Source organism: Esox lucius, chromosome 22 (assembly GCF_011004845.1).
Source record: "Esox lucius isolate fEsoLuc1 chromosome 22, fEsoLuc1.pri, whole genome shotgun sequence".
Classification (NCBI taxonomy): Eukaryota; Metazoa; Chordata; class Actinopteri; order Esociformes; family Esocidae; genus Esox; species Esox lucius.
Genome location: NC_047590.1, coordinates 11170707 through 11191267, shown reverse-complemented (window position 1 = coordinate 11191267; position 20561 = coordinate 11170707). Strand labels below are relative to the sequence as shown.

At 43.3% G+C, this 20561-nt stretch overlaps 1 protein-coding gene across 1 annotated transcript in view; it reads left to right on the top strand.

The window, feature by feature from the left end:
* fndc3ba (fibronectin type III domain containing 3Ba) overlaps nt 1–14423 on the top strand; it is a 74184-nt gene extending 59761 nt beyond the window's left edge. The window contains exons 22-27 of the mRNA XM_034289660.1: nt 2003–2152; nt 2274–2545; nt 5210–5434; nt 8096–8262; nt 8356–8483; nt 9987–14423. Of these exons, the coding sequence (XP_034145551.1) occupies nt 2003–2152; nt 2274–2545; nt 5210–5434; nt 8096–8262; nt 8356–8483; nt 9987–10298 (1254 nt within the window). The 3' untranslated portion in view covers nt 10299–14423. The remainder of the gene's footprint in view (nt 1–2002; nt 2153–2273; nt 2546–5209; nt 5435–8095; nt 8263–8355; nt 8484–9986) is intronic.
* Nucleotides 14424–20561: the final 6138 nt, after the last annotated feature.

Genomic DNA, 20561 nt, shown 5'->3' with positions numbered 1-20561 from the left:
TACTCCCCCTCAATTAACCATTCTCTAAAATGCTTAATGCATCGCCTCCCAAACTAAAAGCCACTAGCTACTAAATAATGAGGCAATATGAATTCCATGTACAGTATAGTGTGTTGTGTTGGGGGTTAAAGAGGGGGTAGAACATATAGTTTTGGATGTAGGACACAGTGCCCCAAGATTTTACATTGTGTTTGTAACTCCTGGGTATTTCGTAAAATAGGTTCACTGTGGCACTGAATAGTTTTTCCGCAAAAAGTATCCCTTGTACATTACAGTGGGGGGGTGGAAAATGTTGTGTGGTTGGAATTATAATACAATTCCTCTGCAAAGCTAATGAGCAAAAGCAAATTAACAACAATAATGACATCACAAAAGGATTTCTTTATATTATATGTTCTTTACATTAACTTAATGTAAGGTGTGCTCCACCTTATAATATTCTTTAACTTATGTAAAGTATTATTTGAATAGTAATTTGGTTGTATTGTGAAAAAACATTTTCACAATACACACTACATAGACATACAGCAGACCTTTGAAGGCAAAATACGAAAACCAGAGTTCTTATTGTTGCTGCCAATTGTAGCTATCGAGCTGTGACAGTTGGTTAGCTAGCTTGCTTCTTACCTTTGGTTGTCGCTCAGACGATGGCATCCTTCTTTATATCAATGTCACATCCACTTACTGACAGCTCAACACAAACACGCACGTGCACAGCCAGTTACGTTTCTTTGACGTCACTTCTGGACTTGATACTCTGAACTTCAGGTGCAAGTGCAGGCTGGTGTGATAGTAAACTGCGCTCAGCTTGGGAAAAAAATCTTATTTCATAAAAATATTCTCTGTTTCTCTGTTCAATTTTGCCGTGGCGGGCCGCCACTGTTATTACAATAAGTGGGAAACACTGGCGAATAAGGCATTGTATCTGTCACTGGAACTGGCGTGCTGGTCCCCACTGATGTTACTGATGCTAGCAGAATTCATTCTAAAGTGTACAGAAGGGAATACAGGCAAATGCTTTCAAACTCATTGGACGGCTCAAAATCATACTGCAATAAAAAGGCCCCAAACTTACTGGAACTAGGGATTTTATCAGGAAAGTGGAATATTTACTGGCAAAGTCTATCTCCAGATTTAAATCCAGCTAAACTTGCCTTTCATTTGCTGAAGATAAGACCTAAAGCAAATTGACCTTACAATGAACAACAACAGTAGATGGTCACAGCAGAGGCCTGGGACAGAAACTAGCCAGCATCTGGTGAGGTCAGCGGGTCACAGACTTGAGACCGTTATTGCATTCAAATGACGCGCAACCAAATAGTAACCATAAGTGCTTCATTTGGACGTTATATTCATCTGTCCCCCTCGTTTTGGAACCCTGAAATATTGGGATAATGAATTTAAACCATCGTCATTTATGAATGGTGAAACCAGTGTGTACACAAATACCTTGAAATGATAGCTGGTTATCTGTACTTTGACCTCATAGTAATTGCTTTATTTCAAATCCGAACTTTAGGACTACGGTGCTTCAGTGCTTCGACGTCCCAATACTTTCAGAGAGCACTGGATTTAGAGCCAGAATGCTTCTGCAGTGGAGGATAATAAACCCCAATTTCTCGGCATCGCTTTTTTCACGCAACGTGTCTTGGGAACATCTCTGATATTAAAACTCTCAGAAGTCCCACACCATGACTGAAGTGTTCAGGACAGGAAGGTTTTGAAGGTGTCTGTTGTTCAGAACGTCGCCAAGTCTCCATAACAGTCCTGTCTGGTCATAACAGTCCTGTTCGGTCGCAACAGTCCTGTCTGGTCACAACAGTCCTGTCTGGCTGGCGCTGATGACATAACTATCTTTCTATAAGAACATCACTCCCTATTTGACAATAAGTCAGACCATTACTTGGTAAAACACAAACTGATTTAACATTTTCTCATGGAAAAAAAAGGAATATAGGTATTTTAAATACATTTAGTCTACTCTCTATATTGTGTGTTATAGAGTCCAGAGGGATCGGGTTCTGATATCTCAGAGTACCGTCTGGAGTGGTCCAGGGAGGAGGAGCCAATGGAGCTTATCTACTGTGGACCAGAGACACAGTGTGAACTGTCAGACCTGACCCCTGCCACACACTACTGCTGTAGGCTGCAGGTACGAAACACACCCTTACATTCCCTAGCAATATCTTGTAATAACATGATTGGGCTATAGAGCGTTATGCCAAATCTGTGTGTCTGTCTCTTTCTTCCATCTCTTTCATCTCTTTTTCCAGGCGGTGAATCAAGCAGGGGTGGGGCCTTACAGTGAACAGGTGAGCTTCCAGACTCCAGCAACCATTCCCGACGCGGTTTCCGTTTTCTTCCTGGTTGACCAGCTCCAATCAGATCAGTCCCCCTCCACCTGCCTCTTCCTGAAGTGGGAGGAGCCTAATTGTAATGGGGCAGATATAACGTCTTACATCATCAGTCTGGACGATCAACTCATCACTGTGGAAACAGGAACCACTCACCTAATCACCGACCTGCAGCCAGACAGCCAATACAGGTACACACAACACACACACACACGCACACACACTCTAGTGATGTGTAGGTCTGGACACAAATGCTAACAACCTGCCCACAGCCATCATACTAAATGAGATCTGAGGCCTGACCCGCACATAGCAGTTCTTTTTTTTTGGAAGGAGCCAAGAAGAGAACACCCTTCTGTCGGATAAAAGAAGGAAAGAGCCAGCTCACTTCATCCTGTGAATTCCACGACAACCACACCATTAACAGGAATTCAGTTTAGGTTGTTTTCTTTTGTTAAAACCTCCACCCACCTAACCACACCACCCACCCTACAGCCACACAACATGTCCTGACCCAAAACCCGCCCACCCCACAGATAGAACTTCGAGGACTGGGTTATGAGTCAACCCGCGCCTCACACACACACACACACACAGCGCGCACACGGACACACACATTATTTCCAGTTCTGAGTTGTGTTGTATATTGCGTCAGAGATGATGTAAGTCCACTTAGTAGAATTTTCCGCACCTGGTAGTATTCACATTGTTACTGTGGAGGATTGGCTATTGTTCTCAGTAAGTGTTGGTGATTCTTTGTTACTGTGAGTAATGCGGTGTTTCTACGTGTGTGTGTCTATTGATGTTGCCCAGAGTTCATGTGTCTGTGTGGATGTGTGTGTATGTGTGGATGTGTGTGTCTGCACGGATGTGTGTGTCTGCATGGATGTGTGTGTCTGCACGGATGTTTGTGTCTGCATGGATGTGTGTGTCTGCACGGATGTGTGTGTCTGCATGGATGTGTGTGTCTGCACGGATGTGTGTGTCTGCATGGATGTGTGTGTCTGCACGGATGTTTGTGTCTGCATGGATGTGTGTGTCTGCACGGATGTGTGTGTCTGCATGGATGTGTGTGTCTGCACGGATGTGTGTGTCTGCATGGATGTGTGTGTCTGCACGGATGTGTGTGTCTGCATGGATGTGTGTGTCTGCACGGATGTTTGTGTCTGCATGGATGTGTGTGTCTGCACGGATGTGTGTGTGGATTTGGCTGTTATTGGCTTCTTGTTACTCTTCTTGCGTACAATGACAAAACAGTAAGTATTACCGAGATAGTATCACTACTGACCCAGTATGGGTAATACTAGTACTGAGACAGTATCACTATTGATGCAATACTAGTACTGAGATAGTATCACTACTGACCCAGTATGGGTAATACTAGTACTGAGACAGTATCACTACTGATGCAATACTAGTACTGAGATAGTATCACTACTGACCCAGTATGGGAAATACTAGTACTGAGATAGTATCACTACTGACCCAGTATGGGAAATACTAGTACTGAGACAGTATCACTACTGACCCAGCATGGGTAATACTAGTACTGAGATATTATCACTACTGACCCTGTATGGGAAATACTGGCTGATGTCCATGTTCTTCTGTGTTCTTCATTTGAATGTATATGCATCCATTGCACCATCTATATGATAGTCTATTAGCCCAGTATGCTGCTTCCAATTAAAATATATTTCCTGGCGGCAAACAAGGAACAAACCCAATGTTCTTATTTAGTTTTACTGTTTTAGATTCAACATGGATTAAACAAAGAGGAGCACAGAAAGGATAGATTTAATTATCTGATAAATATAAACACTTACTTGTCTGCACAATCAACCTCCCCCTTTTTTCTCTTCACCTGTGCTCCTCCCCCCTTTTTCTGTCCCTCTCTATTCCTGGCCCTTTTCCAGTTCTATCTTCTTGTCTTGTCTTTCTCCCTGTCTCTCTTTCTCACTCTTCTTATTCTGTGATTCTGTCTGCCTTTCTCCTTCCCTCTCTTTTTCTCTCTTCCCTGTCACTTCTCGTCATCTTCCACTCCCTTCCACACACCTAGTTGTGTGTGTGTGTGTGTTTGTGTGTGTGTGTGTGTGTGTGTGTGTCAGAAGGGAAAGGTTACTGTGTGTAAATGTCAGACAGTGGAATAATGAAGCTTAATGGGGGCTGGGGGTGTAGGGGAGTGTTCCTGGTACAAAAGACAAGACACCGGAGAGACTCTAGTAAACAACAGAAAATAGACTAAACTAGGAGGCAGCGAGTCACATTCTCAGTGCACCAGGTGCTACGATTAACGACCCACGTGTCATTCAGGACTGGCTGTTATTATCGTCTCCTGGATAAGGACCTGTTGGAGTAGATCATCCAGTGGATATAAAAAGTCTACACACCCCTGTTAAAATGCCAGGTTCTTGTGATGCAAAAGAATGAGACAAAGATAAACCATGTCAGAACTTTTTCTACTTTTAATGTGACCTATAATGTGAACAATTCAATTGAAAAACAAACTGAAATCGGGGTGTGTAGACTTTTTAAATCCACTGTATGTACAGTGGCACTATATTTGCAATCAACTGTATGAGATGAGTCAAGATCCGAGCAAGACAGCGCAATGGTTGGTGTGACCGCTGTTCATCTTTATATTTCATTCCACAAGGATGATGTTTAATGGCGTGTCTGTGAGTGTTCGCTTGTTTAATGGAACTTAGTACTTAGAAAATGTGAGTCAGGACGTTTAATGGATGTTGGCTAGTTGAGGTTGTTATGGGTCATTCACTGGCCAGAGCTTAAACACACATTTACTGAATGTATATGAATTAGTCAACAGTCCATGTTTTTCTCTCCCTCTTTCTCAGGGTGCAAATACAGGCAGTGAATGTGATTGGCTGTGGCCCGTTGAGCCCGCCCCTGGTGGCTAGAACACGCCCCCTCCCTCCAGCTCCTCCCCCTTTGGAGTGTTCAGCCGCCGGCCCCCAGAGCCTGAAACTGAAGTGGGGGGAGAACGTTGCACACACACACACCCGCTCTCTGCTCTCCGACGACATGACCTACACACTACAGATGGAGGATAAAAACCACAGGTAGAGTACAGAGCGCGCGCACGCACACCCTGCCGACACACTTCAATGGCTCCAGTGCCGTAATACTCAGTGCATTCTAGATTAAAACATCTGCTTAATGACCCTACATCAATGCTCTACTGGAGGAAAATACGGCGCGGTGAACACACACCGTGTGTGTGTGTGTGTGTGTCCGTCCGTCCGTTTGTGCGTGCGCGTCGTGCTCATGTGTCCGAGTGTGTTGTGTGAGTAGTGGACTCAACAGTAACTAGTGGTTCTAGGTAGAGGTCACGGTGGGAACATGTTGACCTGAGCACTAATTATAACCATTAACTGATTACCATGCTGTCTATTAGAGAAGAGAGGGAAAGAGGGAGAGACGGACACGGAGGGGTTGGAGAGATGGGAAACGGGGTGGGGGGGGGGTGGGGGGGGTAATAAAAGTTAATTGAGAGAGTGAGTGAGAGTGAGACAGACTGTCTGCCTAGCAGTTCCATGGGTGATTGGTATCTCTGGCACCACTGGGAACAGCCAAGCGATGACATGGGTGACTGATTGGCGTCCTGGCACCTTAGCACTCCTAGCCCCAGCCGCACAGTAGTGACTAACAGATGGGGCATTAGCGAACAATCTGGGACCCCGTGGATGCCAACAAACACACACACAGACACACATGCGCGCACACATGCACAAAAGATGCTAACCCCAACAGAATGGTAATTTGTCCAAATGGCCGATGCTGCTCATATCATGCAGCCACTGTTTCTTGACAACCCTACGGTACCACTGATTCACACAGTCTGTCCACAAGAGACAACTGACCCTGAGACCGGACCAGGAAAATGTCCTGGTTGTCAACTGGACCTGAATTGCAGCCAGGAGAAAGTCCAGTACCTATTCATATGTATGTCCTGCAGCCTATTCACCAGCCGGAAAGGAACTAAATTCCAAGGTCCGTGTTCCAAATAGCACACTGCCTACTAGAGTGGTACACTGCTTTTGACTAGGGTCCATAGTGCCTAGCAATGGCCCATAATCCCCAGTAAATATATATAATCAAGTTGATTCCCGACACCCCGTCCCTGGACTTGGGTAGAAAAGTTTTCATCGGAGATGTAGCTGGCAGTATTGGAGACGCCTGTATCTTCATGTCCTCAACCCCTGCTGCTCCGGAACAGATTCTTATTAGCACTGAATTACCTGGAATCTCCCCATTTGACACAGATTACTATGGCAACTACATAATATCCCCTACTAGAGACACACCTAGAGAAAGAGAAACGGGGGGAGGGGGGCGGGGAGAAAGAAGGATGAGAGGTCAGTAGTATTTATGGTAAACATGGATATATCAAATGACCGGACAGCACATGTTGTCTTTTCTCACTCTGTAAGATGTTTTGAAAGATATTTCACCCCCTCATATTCAATATCTCCAGGCATGTTGCTCTCTCTCTCTGTCTTTCTCTATTTTGGTTTTGTACATTTTAAGCCTAAAGCCCCCCCCTCCCCATACACACACATACACACACTCAGTTAAACAGTTGCGCTGCCTGTTGTTGACCATCTCTGTGATTGGTCTTATGAGTCTGAAGTGTGTGTGCGTGCCAGGTGTCCAGGATATGTGTGTGTGTGTGTGTGTGTGTGTGTGTGTGTGCATGTTGATGTGAAGCTCAGTGGCGTGTTTATTGTTATGACCTGGTTGTGTCAAACTGCCTTGTCAAAACAACCCTGGCTCATAACTCATCGTTAACACACAAACACACACACGCACAGAGACACACACAGATGTGTCAGTACTGATGATTATGAAAATGTCCCGAGAGCGACAACAGAATGCAATACTGTCGAGAGATTGACTTCTGGTTAAAGGATTAACTGGACCTACAAAGCAATAAAAAGAACGTGGCATCAGACATAATATACCCAAGAAATGTTGGCATGCGAGTGTTTGTGTGTGTGTGTGTGTGTGTGTGTAGGACAGTCCGGTTTCTACTTGCCTAGCCTTCCTCTGCCTGTGGCTCATTCTTTACCTATTTGTTTGTTTATGAGTTCATCCTCGTTCTTTTTTAATATATATATATTTTTTTTTACATCACAGTCATTTAGCGTAGCATGCTCTCATCCACAGCTAGACGGTAACGATTGCATGCATTTTCAGTCTTTCATACTCCCTCCCCCTTGTAGAGATCAATCTCACAACAGTAACTACTCTACTTATTGAGGGCTTATTTACATTACTTGAGAGAGAATAAAAGCTAGATAGACTTATCCAAGTCTGCGTAATCCTTTCCGTAGCTTTTGAATGTACACTGGCACGTCCGAGACGTACCGAGTGGGATTGTGCACTTGGTAGAATTTTCAATTGAGGGTGAATGGAGCAAAATGTGTGCGCTACGCACAGAAACTTGATGCTGTTCCTACACAATTGTCTTCACAATTGCAAACCTGTGGCGTCTCGAGCTACCGTTATCTGCAAGTTTACACCACAAAATAATCTAGCATCTCGAGTCTTCTTCAATATGTGGAAGTGCGGTGTAGTCTAATGTAAACGAGCCCCGAGTCACACCACAGAGCTGGTCCTTAATGTTTCCTCACAATCTCTCAATCTCTCCATCTCTCCATCTCTCCATCTCTCTCCATCTCTCCACCCCTACCTTAACTTCTCCGTCTTTTCCTGTCCAGGTTTGTGACCATCTACCGAGGTCCCAGTCACACTTACAAGGTTCAGCGCCTGACAGAATCCAGTAGTTATCGCTTCAGGATCCAGGCCTGCAATGAGTCAGGGGATGGACCCTTCTCAGACACACAGAACTTCTCCACCACGAAGTCTGTACCTCCTGCATTAAAAGGTAACGTTGTGTCTGCCGGGGGAAACGTGTCCGTGCGTTTCCTTGTGTGTGTGTGTGTGTGTGTGTGTGACAGTGTGTCCTATCTGCCTTCAGCTCCCAGAGTCCACCAGCTGGAAGGGAATGTGTGTGAGGTCACCTGGGAGACCATTCCACCCATGAGAGGTGACCGCGTCAACTACATCCTTCAGGTGCTGGTTGGACGAGAGTCAGAGTACAAACAGGTAACCCACGCACAAGCGCGCGCACACGCTCACACACTCACGCACACGCACATTTTAATTAGTTCACAAATCACCATTCGTTCATTAAAGCAAGAACGGGGATATCTGGATACCTTGGGAGGCCTCCATCCCCACCACAGCAAGGCTGCCCCTGGCTGATGACGCGAAACGCCACATCACCCGCCTCCTCGTATTGTCTCGTGCGGGTCTGCAATCTAAAGGCCGCGTGCTGCCAGCGTGTCAGCATGACGAGGCTGTTCAGGCCTTAAGGCGAAGGCCTGATAGGCAAGCAGCTTGTAGGGTCCAGAGCAGCGGACTCTTCTGATCATACCATCTCCTGAAACCGGAGCTAATTTTTGCCTGTTACTGAGGTGTGATGTCCTGTGTGTTGGACGACGGCACACGGGCCTGACACAACAGCATCACAGCCAGTCTCGGGCCCAGTCTCTCTCTCGATGCGTGTCCATCTCCACTCCGGGCCGATCAGACAATACTCCAAAGCCTGCGGCACATATGGCGCGCGCGCACACACACACACACAGTTCATGTAAGGATAGAGATGTATGGTTTCACTCTGATCATGTTGTTATGTCCGCTTATGGAGAGGAGTTCAGACTTTAACGTGCCTGGATGGAGAAGGGTAGGAAAAACTGGCAATAAAATGAATTTAAAGTCTGTACATTTAACACACACACACACAGCTGAATAATAATAAACTGATGCTGCAGCAGAGTTAGCTGAAGGTTGTATTAATGAGAATGAAAGATGACTGACATTTCAAAATGTCTGCTGACATTGGGACTTTATGGAAACTCAATACAGGTGCCGGTCCGCTCCGACACAACCACAGTCGCCCTTTAGCAGTGGGACGGAGTATTGACGCGCGCGGGTTGTAATCACGGTCGGCGCGCAAACACAGTGCTGGGAGTACCGCTGAAGGCACAGCGAATTGGCTCAGCACAGTCTGGACAAACAGAATGGCTTGGGGCGCTACGCGTCGGACGAAACGTCGCAGCCTTCGAATCGCCCCAACTCAGCGGGACTCGTTGCGAGACAAGGACCTACTTGTGAATTGGACAGCTTCAAATTGAGATGGATGAATTGAGAGGAGGAAATTCAAGCATAGTAAATACACACATCTCATGTGTTAATGAAGTGTTTCATGGTGCTTATCACCAGTGAGGTTTATTCTTGTTGACTTAAACAGCAGCTGGAGTCAGGAGACCTGTTTTTGTGTGTGTGCTCCTGGTTGTGTAAATGGCTCTTGAGGTAGTTAAATCCCTCATAGATCGGTATTCGATATAGCCGAAAAACAGGCTCTGGCCACTTTAAAGCACTGATTGGATTTTGCTAATATAGGATAGCAGAAGGGGGACTTTTAGGGGCCAATACTAACTTACGCAGATGCCCATGAGCTGCAGCGTTTGGCTTTCGATCAATTTGTTTTTGTTTACTCATTCTCTGCCGTTCTCACTCCATCACCCGCTCGGTCTTTCTCTCCAGGTGTTTAAAGGAGAAGAGGGTGCCTTCCAAATCACCGGTCTCCAAGGCAACACAGACTACCGTTTCCGTGTGTGCGCCTGCCGCCGTTGCCAGGATACCAACCAGGAACTCTGTGGCCCTCTAAGCCCCTCCTCCCTGTTCACCCTGCGTCGCCAGGAGCAACAGTCGCTGGGAGAGATGAGCACGGTGGAGACTGGGAAAGGGGCGGGGCTAATATCGAGCGACGAGCGCTTTGCGGCGGTCATCGTGTGTGTGTTCGCCGGTCTCTCCATCCTCATGGCCTGTCTGCTACAATACTTTGTCATGAAGTGAGGGGATGTATCGGCAATGGGGTTTTAAGAGAAAAGAACAGAAAGGAAGAAAGCTTCTACGCAGGAAAGGAAAGAAAATAAAACACTTGAGAATCAACTACAGGATAGAAAGAGAAATAAACCAGAGAGAAAGAAAGAAAAACGTCTATGCAAAAAAAGACGTGAAACAAAACAAAGACTTGAGCTGTACTACAGTTTATCGGACTGTGTTGTAGTCCACGTATCTCTTCGCTCTTTCCTCTTCTCTCTCTCTCTCTCTCTCTCTCTTTCACACTCTCCTAATCTGTCTCATGTTGTTCATAGATTGGTCTCTCTATTTCATTTAAAGGATGTATTTGGAGGGAAGCTGTTCGTAGCCAAAACCTTGTTGGACAACAAACAAACAGACTGTTAACCAAGCCAGACTGTTAACCATTAGCCAGCCACGAGCCTAGCAGAGCTCTTCTCAACCTGCATGACTTTATTTTGTATCTTTTTGAACCTACAGTATGTATTACGGTTAGACAAAGTGTATTTTCCTTACTTTTCTTTACAGTCAATTCCTTATTTTTTTTTGTGTCAGTGTCATATTTGCATTGCTCGCTTTTGTAGTTTTTTACTGTTGCGCCATTTTGAAATGTAGCTCCAAAGCTTCAGCCATGTATCCATAAATATCTGTTTCATTGTCTATTATCGGTCAAATAATGCAATCTTTACACACAGAAACACAAAAAAGAAACACATAGAAACACACACACACACACAGCAAGACAAATACAGACACACACACACTCACTCAGATGCCTTCTTTTCTGTCTCCTTTATTCAGCTACCAAAGCGATGCCATGGCTAAAAAATGCTGCTATCCTGTTTCGTTGTATCTAAGAAAGAATGGAACTAGTTACCTAATATATACAATCTATATCAAATATATCTATGATAGATCTACCTATCTATCTCTGTAGGGGCGATGCTATGATGTAATTGGCCGAGTGTAGAGGTCTGGTGGACAGAGACAAAGACGGGGAGGGATCCAGGCAGATGTTGCCCTTTAACCACGGATTTAGGAAGGGATGTCAACCCAGTTTGTCAGACCACCAGACACCGGTCATGTCTAGCCAATCAGTGACACCGGTTAATCAATTTAGTGTCAGGTAAAACCTTTTCTAATTTTTGTTATCTATCAAAAAACTTTGACCTGTGAGAACTGGACATGACACCCCCGGTCTCAGGCTAACCTGGCTGATTGGGAGTGGTATAAGTGAAAAACAATATGTATTTTAGGTGCTTATCTGCAGATCTGAGGTCGGTTCAGTTGACAGCCACCGTTTTAGAATGTGGAGGTTACTGTAGTTACCATTTAACCCCGCTCCCCTTTGTTCACAAATTTTCCTTGTGACAAACTCAGCCCCAGTCTGCCCTCGTAACACTTCATGCTCTTCTTTCTATTTGCCTTAACCTTTTTTTCCTGTCCCTATGTCATTCCTAGCCTGCCTCTTTCCTTTCCTCCTTCCCTGTACCTCTTTCTCCCCTTAATGCAGAAGTCCTCCCTAGGTGCCTCTTGGTCCTGATAATGCTGAAGTCCTCCCTCTGTCCCTCTAAGCTGCGCCTCCTCTGTCTCATTAGTCAGCAGATCCTTTAACTGCTCCAACACTTTTGCCAAAGTCGATGGGAAAGTTACGCTATAATTTCTCTATAGGTTCTATAAGTTTATTTAAGTATAATATTTGCATACAGTACTTTACAAGCCAATTACAGTGCAATCTTTTCAGTTATTTATTGTTTTAAAGAATAAGAATTTAGAGACAAATGTAAGTGTAGGTATAAATGTACTAATTTGTTTTCTTCTCGTAGCATGTTATATTGTCATTATTATTCTGTTTTTGTTATTATTGGATGTTATTTTAGATGTTTGATTTAAGGCCAGCATTTCGTACTCTCAGTAACCCTTTGCATTTCTCTTTTTTTTCTCTTTCAATTTTTGGGAAAACATGTAGTTTTTTTATTTTATTCTGTCTGTCAATTTTTACGTTAACCAAATGCCTTGTCATCTCCCTCGCACAGAATTGGCTGTTATCCATAACCACACATCATCATCAAATCATAACAATGACAATTGATCTGTATTTGTTATGGAGTTGATGACTCTGGCTATGATCGCCTTGTGGGCTTTTCTATATGCATTGAGAGATGTAGCAAATCTTTAGCCAGGCCTTATTGGGAAGGATATTAGACAGCTGGAGCAAGCACACAAAGTTTCTTCAGAAACCTTGGCCTTTCCAGGTTATTTGAATGTCTGCGTTGGGACTGGAGTAGAGACTTCCACCTGGGAGGGGCCCCTGATGGTTATGAAGGTACTCTTTATAGTTACTGTAACCAGTGCTTGACATGGAAGACAACCACTGTTATTCTACCTTACCAGCCTGTATTCTACAAGAGTGGCCATTATTCAAACAGGACAACGTAGCTCCCGTACTGGTCTGCGCCGTCCCACTTCGACCACGAACAGAAACAACACCTTCTGTATACTGTATATCTATGTTTCAGCTTAGGGGAGTAGTGGGAGGTCATTTGATGACCTACGCTACTGGAACTTGAAGACGGGACTTGAAGACCTGGGTTAGCTCCACGGGGATAATGCCCTCGGCTTTAGTTCCGGGGCAGAACCCACTTTGGGACGATGTAAAGTGCTTCCTCGGCCTGAAGCTGCATTGTTCCCCAGGGAGTCTGAAGAGTAGTTGCCTTACTTCTGCCTTGCTGGCCTTGCCTAGTGTTGTAGCTTAACATCCGTCTGATGACCTGGTTTTTTTTTCTGCCAAAGTTGAGGCTTGCGTCACCGCATTTTACTATGTTTGTGTGTGTATGTGCCAAACACACACACACACACGACTTTTCTGTTATTTTCATACTAAAGGGTTCCGTGGCGTTCCCTCTGTGACGACACATCATTATTAGTGATATTATATTAGTATTATTGCCTCAAAAAGGAAAAACATAACTTGATCTGTGATTTACGCTTTTTTCATATTATCTTTTGTTATTTTCTTTTGTTTTTGTAAAGCGAAATGCATTAATTGTGCCACTGTTAAATGTGTAGCCCCTTTACAGAGTTTTAAACACGCTGATTTCACACTGAAAAGGTAAAAAGATTAAAACAATCAAGCCACGATTTCAGATCGATGAGAATGACGACGACGATGATGATGATGATAATAATAATGATGATGATGATTACTGATGATCCTAATGAGAGTGATGATGACGATGACTACTTTTCCAAGCTTGTCGTTTTAGAGCGTTGATTTGTATCCAGTATTTTCCTAAGAAACGATAATTCAGTGCAGAGATATTATACATATAGAGATAGAGTACTGAGGGTTAAATTGAGGCAAGGACAACTAACAGAGATTATATGAAGCACTTTTGAAGCCGAGCGGTGGACACTTAGCCCATCACCTTGTCCTGAGAACCAGAATTCTTTTTTTATCCGACATCTTGTTTTGATTCCAGGCCAGCTGCTGACCGGGCAGTCGGTTACATTGGCATTACGTTGTCGCTTGGCATTTTGACAGTCGTTTGGCATCGTTGCGTCATTTGGTGTGACCAAGCCATAGGTGTGTTGCTATGTCATCTGGCGTGACTTGTTCATGTTATGCGTCTGTCCTGTCGACCCCCGTCTCAGCATGAAGACTGTTGATATGTCCTTTACTGCCTGGCACTGTGGAAATCCTCCCCAAACTTTTTACTGCCAGGCCATTCCTGATGCCTACAGCGTTGACAGAGTTTTTCCTGGCCATGTGACTGGACCAGAGTCAGGAAACACTCCAGTCCCTACTCCCTAGCAACGCTGAATATTATAGGCTGAGTTTAGGATCATGTTACGCCAGGTTAAGCCAATTCTACTTCGAGTAATATACCCAATGTTGATCCACTGTTCCCTTTAGGTTTTTGATCATTTTCTTTCAAGCTTTTGGCCAGTGTTTTTACATTTCTTGCCCCAGTGGCTATTTGTATATGTGGGCAACAAGCCCACTGGTCCTGCTCTTCTAGTGGGTCCTGAACACAACACATAAATCTGCCCGACCCAACGTCTGTGCCTTCTGATTGGTTTTTTTTTAGTCTTTTTTTTTTTACTTTTTTTTTTTTTACAGGAAGTACAGATTTTGAAAATGAGAGATTGGAGATGGATTAGTTAACAGTCCCAGATTAACATATAGAGACTCAATATGTATTTAAATATTTTTTAGTCTGAAACAAAAAGAAAACAGCGACATATTTTTACCTCACACTTATCAAAACAAACATTCCAATGTGTCATAGTCTACAATTTGAAAGAAAAAAGAAAAACCATACATTTCTACTACTTTGTTTTGTAAATGTTAGACTATTTCATATGCATTATATAAAAGAAACTGCCATATCAATTTTAATGTATAGATTTTTGCAAATACTACCCTCTGTATGTAAGACTTAACTGTATCGCGGTAGCCTATATTATATAATATATTTATGCCCAATAAATGTTTAATTTTTTCTGACTTCTCTTGTATTCTGTGTCATTGTTTGTGTTTGCATTCATACATTAGTTATGTGTTATGCTATGGTGTGCTGGGTAGTCTATATAAAGGGTCGAGAGGCGAACTAGTTCAAAATCCGTTCAAATCCCAGGTCGGTTAATTAAAACCATCCCTTACCGTTCTGCCCTTTGCAAGGCATCAGCAATGGGGCACACCCGGGGCCACTCTGTGGGTGGTTGTTTACATGCTGTTTACATGTCTGTGGAGAAAAGTGTCCCACGATGAGACAGGCAGTTTCAACCAGGGATTGTTTTTTATCACTACTGTCACACCAACACCTTCAGTAAGAAATAAGAAAAGACGTTAAACCAAAATCAGGGCGTCCAGGATCAACATGAAACCTAAAATGTGTCTGTTCCTTCTGGGGCCACACAGTTCAATACTCCAGGAGCAGGTAGCTCAGGTCTTCTGATGCTCATTTGAAATCATGTCTCGTGTATTGTGGATGTGAGTGGATATCTGACTCAGAGCTGGAGGAATTAATTCTACCCAATGTGTTGTTGGTCTGTTTTTTGACTGAAGTGAAAGAAAAACTGGGCTCATATATAGAGAATAGAATGTCAAGAACAGTGTACAACTCTGGCTTGGGGGTGAGAGTGTGTGTGTGTGTCTATAGATTTGAACAGGGGAGTAGAGAGATGCACAAAAGTGCATTCAGCCAAGCACTTTTTAAGAAACTCACTGATTTGTGTAGAAACATTGCCATCGATCTTCACTCTTTTCTCTCTGTCTCTTACCTCTGTCACTTGCTTTTTTCACACGGTTTCTCTCATTCTGAATCACTCTATTTTTAAGTGCCCCAAACTTTCAATTACAGTCATGAAAAAGCAAGTACACACCTTGTCTTTTTTTAAATCTTCACTTCAACACAGTAAACACGTATAGGTAACCTAATTTAGAGAATGACAGTGAAAGATTACACTTTGCAATCAGTTATTCATCAAAAATCGACAGAAATACAATTTCATTGTGCAGAAAAAGTACAGCCCTAGCTTCAAAAGCTGGTGTATCACCCTAACCCAATGTGGCCTTTTCTAGCACATTGTCTCTCACATTGACTTGGAGTAATGTTTGCCCACTCTTTACAGTACTGCTACAGCTGTGTCAGGTTCAAGGTCTTTTTTGCATGAGCAGCCCACTTCAAATCCTCCTACATTTCAATAGGATGCTCTGGGCTTTTAATCTGTGATTCCATAACCCTCAATTTGTTTTCCTTGTGTGATCATTGTCCTGTTGCAAGAGCAGTAGCGTTTTTATATGTAAAACATTGGTGGGGCACAAACCATTACAAAATATAGGATACATACCAGTAAAGCTACAAAACTCCCTCTTGCTACTGGTGTGTTTATTTAACACATCAACAAACAGCGTGGCTCCACAAAACCCTTTTAACAACAGAGCGGCTTGCTTCTACCAGGTGTTGCAGTACACATACTGGAGAGAAAGAGAAAGAGAGAAGGAGACCTTGTGTAATTGCTATCCTTCTCCCTCACAAACATGTAAAATTACCACTGTCACATTTACAAACCTAAATTAGGAATGCAACAAAGCTCAGAACCAATGTGCCTACAGGGCCATACGCGAACAGCAATGAGCTCAACACCACTGAAGGCCACAACGAAGCAGAAAGACAACTTTTTAGGGATACAGATCCATTCTATGACAACAACCTTAATAGATAAGCATGGACAAACTGACACTCGTCACCATCTATATCAATCGATCCAGCACAAAAATATGACCAATGCACTGACCAGCACCACAGGATAATAAAATATGCTTTCACTCACCAAGGCTGAGGGCTCACTTGAAGAGAAAGGTGGCACAGCGGTTCTTCCTCTGGGCAAACTTTTCGATTACTTTGGGAATTAAGTCGTGTAGCTGCTGAATCAGCTGGCTTTCGATGGACAAAATGGCCAATAGGTTGAGACGCGTCTGTCCCATGGTATTGCGAGTGAATGTTTTTTCCCTCTTCAAGGTGGAAAAGTTCCTCTCTGACTCGGATCTCGTAATAGGTGTTGTTATGATAATTTTCAGCAGAGTGACGGTCTCAGCAAAAGCCTCATCTAGGTTGTTCTCATGGATGGATCTTAACAGAGACAGGACCGTCTTACCAGTGTGAAGCTCAGTGTGGCGGTACAGAGTGGTCAGCTCAGACTTCAACTTTTCCTCGTTTCCTAGAGGCCATAGTTTCACAGTCAAGCTCAGATATAGGGAATGACAGGACAAATTATGGGAAGAGCAAGCTGTCAACCAGCTTGACAGCGATCAGGTGGTTACTTTGTGAAAACATCTGCTCCACCTGGGAGATGACTGTGTCACATGCCTCCGTCATCACCGGCCTGTGTTGGTTACTCGTCCGCCTGGCTCGTCTGTTCCATCGTGAACTGTGGGAGCCCATTAATCAGTTTGCTTCCCCAAACTCTGGACAGTCTCCTTGAAACGGGTGAGCGCACTGCTAATCCCAGATGCTCCGTTTTTACTCCGAGTGTAGTATAAAATATCTACTTCTGGCACAAGGAAGAAAAAAACATCCAGCAGCTGCAGAAAGGCTCGGTCCCGGAATTTCTTTGACAGGCCGTATGCCTCACTTATATTGGCCTCATCCCATCCTGGTTGTGAGCGTATGTCCTCCATACACAGGAGCAGCGCCGCGCGGTTTTCCCAAACTGCATTGACAGTTATACTTTTAAAGTTCCATAGTACAGCGGGTGGCCTTGGAATGCGTCTCTGTGTTGCCTCAGCTAGCACCGCAACACGTTTTGGAGCGCCAGAGATAAAGGTGGCAAAAGCAGTTAAATCTGCAAAAAAACACCTTCAGGATGCTCATCCTTGTTGAACAATGTTGCTGCAAGGTGAAGTTCAGCTGGTGAGCATAGCAGTGAACAAACTGGGCATGTGGGTATGTCTCTTTCATTAGCGTCTGTACCCCTTTGGACGTATCCACTCATTACAGCCGCACCATCATAAATCTGAGCGATCAGCTATTCTCCCAGCTTCAGTGGATCCAGCACACCCTTGATGCTATTAGAGAGGCTGAGTGTTATGGAAATTTTGAACTAAGGTACATTTGAGAAATGTCCATCTTTCCATTGGCTGGTATGTAAATCTTTACTTTGATTTTGACACACATGTTTGTATAATTTCAAAGGATTATTAGGTATTTGGGCCATGTCCTCCTGCCTGGATAATGAAGGGTGTCAGTCCGTTTGTTCCTTAGGAATGTGGTCCTTGGGGGGAAGTAAGGTTAGTTGGCCCCTTTAGGTAAACACAACAGTAAACATTATGGCAGGAAGGATAAGGTGGGGGGGGGACAGCCCGCTCTTTGGGTAAAACCTATGTGACACAAGACAGATGGCTAACAACTTACCACACCCCTTTCCCTCAATAAATACGAACTGTTCATGTATTAAGTTAGAGACTCCTCGGACGATTATTTTGTAAGCATTTGACGCGTCTCTCATATTTGCAAATTATGAATGGTTAAATTGTGCCAAGATAATTTTGTCTCGGTACTTCCTCCTTTCAGAGTTCTGATCGATGGAATTGCCATCACTTGAGTCCAGTTTGATCTTTGACTTCCACAAACTCCAAAAACCTCTCTGTCACAGGCAACATGTATCGCAACACAACCACCATTTGTGATTTACAGGAGACATCATTTCTCTCATCTGCCTGTATGGCAACAAATGATGTCTCGTCCACTTGCTTAGCTATCTCCTCCCTGTACACTTCATACATACAGTCTAACGGTTTGTTTTGTACAGTGCTAGATGTCCCTTTGAAGATGGGCTGAGCATCATAGTGCCTCTGAAGTCTCAAATCGCCCTCAAAAAGTCTCATGTTTTGCAATCCTCTCAGAAAGATGTTTAAAATCTTTGTAACCCGTCCTCAACCAAGTACCATCTCCACAAAATAGCAGACTTGGAAAACAGAAGAGTGCCTTCTTTTGTATGCTAACCTTTGATAGCCCCACCTGCCCCTAATGAACAGTCGCCCCTGTGCAAGAGCCATATTTCGTTCAGCTTCAGCTTTTTAAAAGATGGCCTCACATTTTCCTCTAGAATTATCTTGTACAATATGGAATTCTTAGGTGACTCAATGATAAGTTGGCCAGGGTTGATGTTCTTCAAATTGCTTGGAAATGGCTTTTTAACCCCTCCCAGACTCAAGAGCACCAATCTTCTTTTTTTTTATGGCCTCGGATTGGTCTTTAGATCTTGGCATGATGCATCACCAAACACTAAAATATGTTAAGACCCAACTAGACCAAGTTTGTAACCTTTATAAAAGGCTGGACATGACCAAGTTACTCTAAATATTTTCTAATCATTTGAAACTTTTTTGGAGCATCTGATGTTAATTATAGCTATTTCATGTAATTGTAAATGTAGGTGTATTCTAACCTTTTATGCATAAGGAAAAATTACATTACATGTGTTTTTTAATAGCATAATGGTTTAATTATTTTAGTGAGATGTGTTAAATTGGGTTACCTTTATCAACGAATGTGGTTGGAGTTCAGCACAAATATAAGTGGGTATAGAAAAATCACCAACCCCTTTCAAAATGTTCCGTTTGAATTTTTGTTTACTTTTAAAATTCTTTAGATTTTTCTTGTCATTTGATTTTGTTGTATGTGTAAATAAAGCTGGAAACGTCAGATTTAATGTGTTTTCATTTCAGGTTTTAAGGCAACAAAATGATCACATTCTACACACTGTACGTGTCCAAATATATAACAGGTATATTGACCAAAGGTGACACCTTCTAAATAGCAATTAAGGACTACATGACAAAAACGTTTGGGCCACAGAAATGATATGAATGCCCTGTTGCTTAATATAGCATAGAGCTATGATTAACTTTTTCTACCTGCAATGGAAGTTCACAACCCCTTCCACAAACGCACGCAAACACACAATTTTTTGTGTGCCCTTTTCGGAAATTGAATCAACTTCTACCTAATTCACTGTTGATGAGTGAAGCCTGCAACCTCCTCTTGTTCTCTCTAACCCTCTTGTTCTCTCTCTTACTGTACCAATTTATTTTGTTCTCTCCACAAACATCTTCGCTTCTTGTTCTTTCTCTTTTATACAGCTAGGACTGTTCTATTAGGTCAGGCGATTTGAATGTTATCATTGGATTGAATGGGTGTTATCAGTGGTTATCAGCCTCATAGATATGGGTCAGAAGGGGCCTGCTAGCCTACTGGTAGGCTCAGAAGGCTGTTATCATCCATTCGCATGGTTAATTTAGTATTTAGATAATTTAGTATTGACAAAATTATCACAGTTTAAAGGCTCTCATTTTAATGGTCTTACCTGTAGCAGCGACCTGAATTCGTCTGAGATTGGATCTGGAGTCTTCTCGTGTATTTATCTGTGATTAACCATGTGAATGGATGATAACAGCCTTCTGAGCCTACCAGTAGGCTAGCAGGCCCCTTCTGACCCATATCTATGAGGCTGATAACCACTGATAACGCCCATTCAATCCAATGATAACGTTCGAACCAGGTGATCAGGTGCACAAACGGCATCAGATAAGACAAAAAGATTCTTTGAAAATAAAGATCAAATTGCATTAATTATTTGTTGAGTTGGTCACACCAGCCATAAAAGATAAATGCCTGTGGCATACCTGTGTGTGTGTGTGTTTGCACAGACATAAACCCCTCAGAGAAGACAGAATATAGCTGCTTATGT